Raw genomic sequence first — 7,430 nt, 5'->3', positions numbered from 1 at the left:
GCAAATATACTATTCTAGTACTGAGATATGACCTGTACAGTGATCGGGTGTAGTTTGTGCCCACATGCCCTGTTTTCGCAGGCCCAGTCACATATGTTTTCAAGATGTGAGTTTTTAAATGCTTTAAATTAAGTAAAAATTGTTCATATGTATAGCTTCAATTGGAACTAAACTGTATTTTATACACTACTTTTGTATATATTGCTGCAAAAATGTGTGAGTACGTTCATGCCAATGCTATCAAAATGTACAAGATGCTAACATAAATAGTTTCAATTTAATTCACTTACATCTTGCAGTGAGCGGTATGACAAGTCAGCACTGTATAGTAGAGGTCATGAAAGTACACTCACCCACAATGTTGCAACAGATTTTCCTCTCCACAAAAGGTCCCTAAAGCATTCAACATAATTCAGGAAGGAGACAGTGGTCACTCGAACTGTGTAGTCACATATAAAGATTGTGTAACTTCCTAAAGTATTCAGATGTATAGTGAAACTAAAAGTTTTGATTTAAACGATAATGAAAATGGGACATGAAAGGATAAACATAATGCATGTACATAAGATTAGTTCATGTACAAAAATATATAGCTACGTAACTGCATATTTTTATGTCTCAAAAATGAAATTCTGTTCTGTGAATGCTATCTCACTAGGGACCTGTGAGAAGGCTAAAGCCTGTGAATACAGGGAGTTAGAAACATGTAACTAAAGCATTGAAGAATGCAGAAAACAATCCCTGACCCAGTAGTGACTTGATCCCAAGAGAGTACGTATATATTATTGTGTGTAAATTACTGGCATTATTGAGTTATACTATTTTTTCTTCAATGATAAACAATGGCACCATAGCTATGTACAATAATATGTAACCATCGGCCATTTGCCTATTTCATGCAGCACCTGGTAGACCAATATCACTTTTAGTTGCATAATTTTATCATGTCAATTTTCAGTGGAAAGTCCACCTAGTAATTACGTACCTATATGTGCACATGGCTAATTCAATCATACAAAGTGTCACATCATACACTGTTGCGCCACTCCTACACCGTTGCACCACTCCGTGTTGCAACATACAAAATATGGTGAGTATAAAAAGCACATCATTGTCTCCAGAGAATCACATCTACCAGTACAATTTAAATGTACTTGTATCAGTGAAGGAAAGGAATATGGTGTTCTCCTTGCTGATATTTTTGGCAGTTCTGGCTTGTTCCAATTCACTGCCATTCGATGATTATGTCCCTCAACTACCGGTGTGTGAGAAGATTGATCAATGTTCTTGCGACTTCACTATTCAACCTGGGTTTGCAGAACCAATTGATTTACATAGTTTGTTAGATGGACATAAGCCAACATTTGAAACTAAAGGAAGGTCTGAGAAAACAGGATTGGAATACACATTTTACTACAACCCATGCTTGAATTTCTCTGAATATGGCTGTAAAGATGCTGGTATTTGTCGTAGAAGATTTGGAGCAAAGTCCTGCAACTTGGCCAATCTTAGTACCGTCGATTTTGTATATAAGAATGCTACTGGATCTGTGGTTGCAAGTTACAAGTCCAAAGTTGATGACAAGCATATCACATCAGAAGTGGAGCTGGTATGTGATCAAAGTGAATATGATGGAAAATTTGAGTTTGTTGGAAATCCCAGTAAACTATTTTATAAGTTTAAACTCACCCATCGATGCGCTTGTCATGGAACCTGTCCACCTTCCAGTCCTAAACTTGGTGGAGGTGATACTCCACCGCAGGCATGATTGCAGCAACTAGCCAGAGCACTAAATGTGCCGCGGATACAAACTGGACTGCCTCTGTAGAACATTACAAATTATATTAACCACACAGTTAGGCCAATTATTTTGTTTACATATAGCGTACACATTTTTTTGATTCGTGCATTTTGTTATTTTCAATGTGACAATAAATTATAGCATATGTCTCATTCAAGAAAAGGCACAAGTGTGGAGCAGACATCTGCTCCACTCTTGGCATTAAGTGAGAGCAGTAACAGTGAAGTATTAGTGCATCTTCAAACGTTTAAATGTTTTATCATCAAAATAGTACAAGTGACTGTACAGCTGTAGCCTTGTTGGGATCTAATGGTGTTAGGGCATTAAATACTTCATCCTCAGAAATATCAATAGAAATAATTATGGTTAGTAGCTGAGGTGTCTAATACATCATCATCACTTTGGGTATTAATGTTGCTGGTAGCTAGTAGTTCTAAATACTGTATAGAAAAACTTGTTATATAAGGAGGCTCTAGCATAATCATCTGCAGCAACAGTGCCATCATATGAAACTGATGGTAGTAGAGCATCAGACTTGCTTACATTATATGTGGCTATTGAACACTGGGAAAGTCATAGCAATAAGATTTTACATATTCTATACATGCATACCATTCAATTATATTTGTTGGTCGCCATTTTAGATGTAGCCACAACTAATATTATTATTAAAGTTAAAATTTTCCTACCTGGTTCTTCAGTAATTGCTGTCTCAGTGGATCACATGAGAAGACTGTTGATCTTCTGCTTACTAGGCATATAGAAGGTGCCATATTGCCATTGTCGACTTATTTTTCACTGCAGGAGTTAGTAAAGAGAGTTGGCTATGCCTGCATATGCATAATGGCTCTGAAGCTTTATAGGACTTTACAGCTCACACCTGCCCCACAATTTACCTGTCACATTATGTATTGATGTTGCAATTTGTTTCTTGATGAATGTTGCTTTACCAGAAGGTATTCACTTGTCCTACCAAGTTGCTGAGAAAATCAACTACCAGTTACTAAGTAATACTAGTGACTTTACACTTAAGATTCAGGAAATGTGGCAATAATATGTTTTAATGTTTGCAAATAATCTTCAGTATATATTAGGTAGCTAATACTATACAAAATTATACTCTCTATGATTTTAGCTTTCATGTCTTTTGGTTACTAGCCAAGTAATTCATAACTCATGCACATAGACACTTTTTATCACCCCACTATATAGTGACCCACTATTAGCTGAAAGCAGCCTGTACAACAGGGAGTCAGCTACAGAAACTTGACACTAAAACGTTTTTGCTGGATGCAGAAAAATCTGATAGTGTGACTTGATCCACAGGCAACTTGCAATCAAGGCAAGTGTCCAAGGAGCCATGCATGTGCTCTTTGTGTAATTTACACTTTGTGTACTTTACACAAAGAGTATCTAGTTTCGCTAGGTCATCTGACTACTTTAATAGTTACAGACAATTGCAAGCTACACAATCACCACATGTGACTATAGTTTGGGTGACTGCTCCTTCCTGAATGTCTGCTGAATATTTCAGGGACCTTTTGTAGAGAGGTATAGTCTGTTGCAATATTTGTGGGTAAATTTGTACTTTGATAGACAATGGCTAATACAATTTGACTATTCCACCATATGATGTGTTCAGGTGACATCAGTTGAATACACAGTGTATTGTGCATGATACAGCATGAGAAGGATTTGTGATATCACCCTACCGGGGCAAAAATTTTATAAATAGTACCTTAGTTTGTCTTTTACTTATAATTATGTTGCAATGTAACCTTTTTTATCAATAAAATAATTATGTAGTATATAGATTTATTGTATATTACAGTAGCAAAGTTAACACTACAATAAGATGAAAACAAGGGAAAGAAGATGCAAATATTTTTGTTCAACTTCATAATCATTCATTCCACTGTAAATCTCAGCTTGCCACATGTCTTATCAACAATTCTAACATTTGACTAAAGTAATTGCTTGAGTACTATCATATGCAATTAGCAATAGTACATATTATAGGTTTATAAAATGCGGGTAGAATGTATTTGTTAAATGCTTAAAAGTAAAATTTGCTCTAATAGATACATGAACGTAACTTTAATTTGGAACTACATTAGCTATAATACATATATTACATGTTGCTACATAAATGTGTACATGCATACGTATGTTCATGTCAATGCTATAAAAATGTACAACATTGAGCAAGCTACTGAAATACATTGTTTCAATTAGGCAACAACCAGTATATGATATAAATTCAGTCAAAATGACTTGGTGAGACATCTTGCAGCGAGTGCCATGGTGTAGTAAACCAGCACTGTATAGTGCAGGAAAACAATAACACTGTGTACATGAGTAGTATTATTGTACTTGTTTTTCACAGGCACATAGACATGCCTTACAACAGTCATGATGTAATACAGAAGATGGTGCCTCTGGTCCTGCCCGTATACGTATGTGATGATGGATCGGTGCAGTCGCCCATTATTATCACAAGATGAAAGTACACTATACCCACAATATTGCAACAGACTACCTCTCCACAAAGGTCTTCAACAGACATTCAGGAAGAAGCCTGGCAGTGGTGATCCAAACTGTGTGATGATTGTGCAACTTGTCTGTAACTACAAAATAGTCACATGACCAGAGTATATGTATAATAGTATTATGGTATAAAGTTAAAAGTTTTAATTTAAACAATAGATGAAAATGGGGCGGCTTGTAGGCATAAAAAATATTGTGTGTTCGTAAGATGATTTCATGTACTAACATAGCTACACAATTTTTGTGTCTCAAAGAAACTAATGAATAGAATTACAAAAGTATATTGTATGTGTAAATCGCTGTTATTATTGATAGCTAATATAACATTGTTACATGCAATCTCTTCTCATGCATGCATGCAACTCCCAGCTCTTAGTTTTACTATTACAGAGAGGACTATACATGGCACTGTTGCCACTGTACGATGTACTATCACCAATGGCACGTCCATCACACACTCATAATTGAATATTTCCATGCATTGTCTACTTTGTGTACACTTGTGCAACAATGACTTTACTATTCCACCCTGTGTGTGTTTTTTTCTTCACGTGACACAATGATAAATACTGGCACTATAGCTACAATACATAACCATTGGCCATTGTTCTTTTACTGAACAATGTCATGCAGTACCTAGCTGGCCAATCAAAACTATTGTTAGTTGCACATATACAATTTTATGATGTCAATTTTTAGTGGAAAAGTCAACATAATTATAGCAATGTACCACGTGCATAGTGCAATCATACAGAGTGTCACATGATATACACTGTTGCACCACTCTGTGTTGCAACATACAAAATATGGTGAGTATAAAAGCACATCAATGTGTCCAGAGAATCACATCTACCAGTACAACTGCACTTGTATCTGAAGGGAAGGAATATGGTTTTCTCCTTGCTGATATTGTTGACAGCTCTGGCTTGTTCCAATTCACTGCCATTCGATGATAATATCCCTCAACTACCAGTGTGTGAGAAGGTTGATCAATGTTCCTGTGACTTCATTATTCAACCTGGGGATGTGGAGCCAATTAATTTACACAGCTTGGTAGATGGACATAAGCCAACTTTTGAAACTAAAGGAAAGTCTGACAAAACAGGATTGGAATACACATTTTATTACAACCCGTGCTTGAATTTCTCTGAATATGGCTGTAAAGATGCTGGTATTTGTCGCACAAGACTTGGAACAAAGTCCTACAACTTGGCCAATCTTAGTACTGTTGATTTTGAGTACCAAGATGCTACTAGATCTGTGGTCGCAAGTTACAAGTCCAAAGTTAATGACAAGTATATCACATCAGAAGTGGAACTGGTATGTGATCAAAGTGAATATGATGGAAAATTCGAGTTTGTTGGAAACCCCAGTGAGCTATATTACAAGTTTAAGCTCACCCACCGATGTGCTTGTCATGGAACTTGTCCACCTTCCAGTCCTAAACTTAGTGGAGGTGATATTCCACTGCAGCTGAAGGTTGAGCGTGATTGCAGCAACTAGCCACAGTACTGAATGTGCTCATATGAACTGGACTGTCTGTTGAACATTATCAATTATATTAACCACACAGTTAGGCTGATTATTTTGTTTGCATATAGTGTACACATTTTGATTCATGCATTTTGTTATTTTCAATGTGACCATTATAGCATAAATCTCTAATGTCGATCATGTCATCATTCAAGAACAGGCACACAAGTATAATTTCCAGCTGGAGCAAACATGTGCTCCACTCTTTACACTAAATGATAACAGAAACATTGACGAGGTACTGTGTATCAGTATATCCTCAACTTCTGAATGTTTTATCATCAGAACAGTATGAGTGACTGTTCAATTAGAGTATTTTGCTGTGTGTTCTATTAGAGTAATTGAACAGAATACTGAACCTTGTGCACAGATTAGTAAGGATTATAAAGCGTACACAGGTGTGCTATACTCTATATAGTTCATGGAGGGAGTAACATGGAGACTCCATCCAATGACACCTCAGGGTCTCCAGTTGCAGTCAACAGTAATCTTTAAATTTATCATGACCAGGTATAGTTTGTGTGGTCAAGTGATTGTATAACATTTTCACAGGTGTCTACAAGGTATAGTGTGTCTGGTGTATCTGAAGAGAAAGTAATGGACATCAGTAATATTTTAATATATCATTCATTTACATTGAACACCATATGCATCTCACAGTTTCCACTGTCAAGCAAAGGTGAAGTCACAGATGGAGTATGCATGCAGCCTATATAAAATAATGATGTTGAGTTGTGCATGTGTTGTGTAATATCTGGAGAAGGAACCATGGAGCTATGCATGCATGCAATAGCATTTTTCCTATCGACATACATATGTACCCAGGGTGTCAACCTCCTTGGCCACACAACACACTGCAGTGTGTCTTGTAGTGGAAAATTAAATCCATTGGTGTAATACATATATGTACAAGTGGAGTAATGTTTTATAGTTTCAATAACTGATTACATATTTACTGAGGAATTTGGAGGCATCAAACATGGATGATGCTACATATCTGTGAAGTGTGCAACCTGGGCAAGACAAATGAGCATGATGTGAAGGTTAACTGATTTGTGCAAAACTGTGGTTTTCACAAATAGATGCTGTGGATATAGCTATATCCTGAGAAACCTGAGAAACAACTACCTCCAAGGTAAGTTATATATACAACTTTATAAGTGATATTATCAGTGGCTACCTCAGTGATGATGAGCAAATATACAACAATTCAGCTGACCATAATTTATTTTTAATTCTTTTGCCATTCTATTATCTTTGCCACTGGCCTCATTATGACTATCATCTATTAAAACTATCGACTGCACGAGTATGCAAAACTTAAAAAATCATTATGTATTTGATTGCCAAAATACTGTAGAAATATGTATGCTGTGGTTAGTGGACAGACAGTACAGAGGTTGTCGGGTATAGCTTGGTGCAATTGTGTTATGCATGTGTAACAGAGATAGTCAATGAAATTTACTTTCTGTGCCATTGGCTATATAAATAAGTTACACATAACAGAGGCATGGAAAGAGGAGTTTCTGGAAACCCCAATCTGAAATTT

General features: G+C 36.3%; 1 protein-coding gene across 1 annotated transcript; it reads left to right on the top strand.

The window, feature by feature from the left end:
- The first annotated feature begins 5,236 nt into the window (after nucleotides 1–5,236).
- Nucleotides 5,237–5,851, top strand: LOC136239886 (uncharacterized). The gene has a single exon (XM_066030631.1). It carries the CDS (start codon nucleotides 5,237–5,239, stop codon nucleotides 5,849–5,851), a length of 615 nt encoding a protein of 204 aa, XP_065886703.1.
- The last annotated feature ends 1,579 nt before the right edge of the window (nucleotides 5,852–7,430 follow it).

The sequence above is a fragment of the Dysidea avara genome, chromosome 12, assembly GCF_963678975.1.
Source record: "Dysidea avara chromosome 12, odDysAvar1.4, whole genome shotgun sequence".
Classification (NCBI taxonomy): Eukaryota; Metazoa; Porifera; class Demospongiae; order Dictyoceratida; family Dysideidae; genus Dysidea; species Dysidea avara.
Note: the sequence above shows the minus strand (reverse complement) of the source record. Positions and strands in the feature narration are given on the sequence as shown.

Excerpts from the sequence above, each read along its gene's own strand:
- LOC136239886 (XM_066030631.1), top strand. The coding sequence starts at position 5,237 with ATGGTTTTCTCCTTGCTGATATTGTTGACAGCTCTGGCTTGTTCCAAT.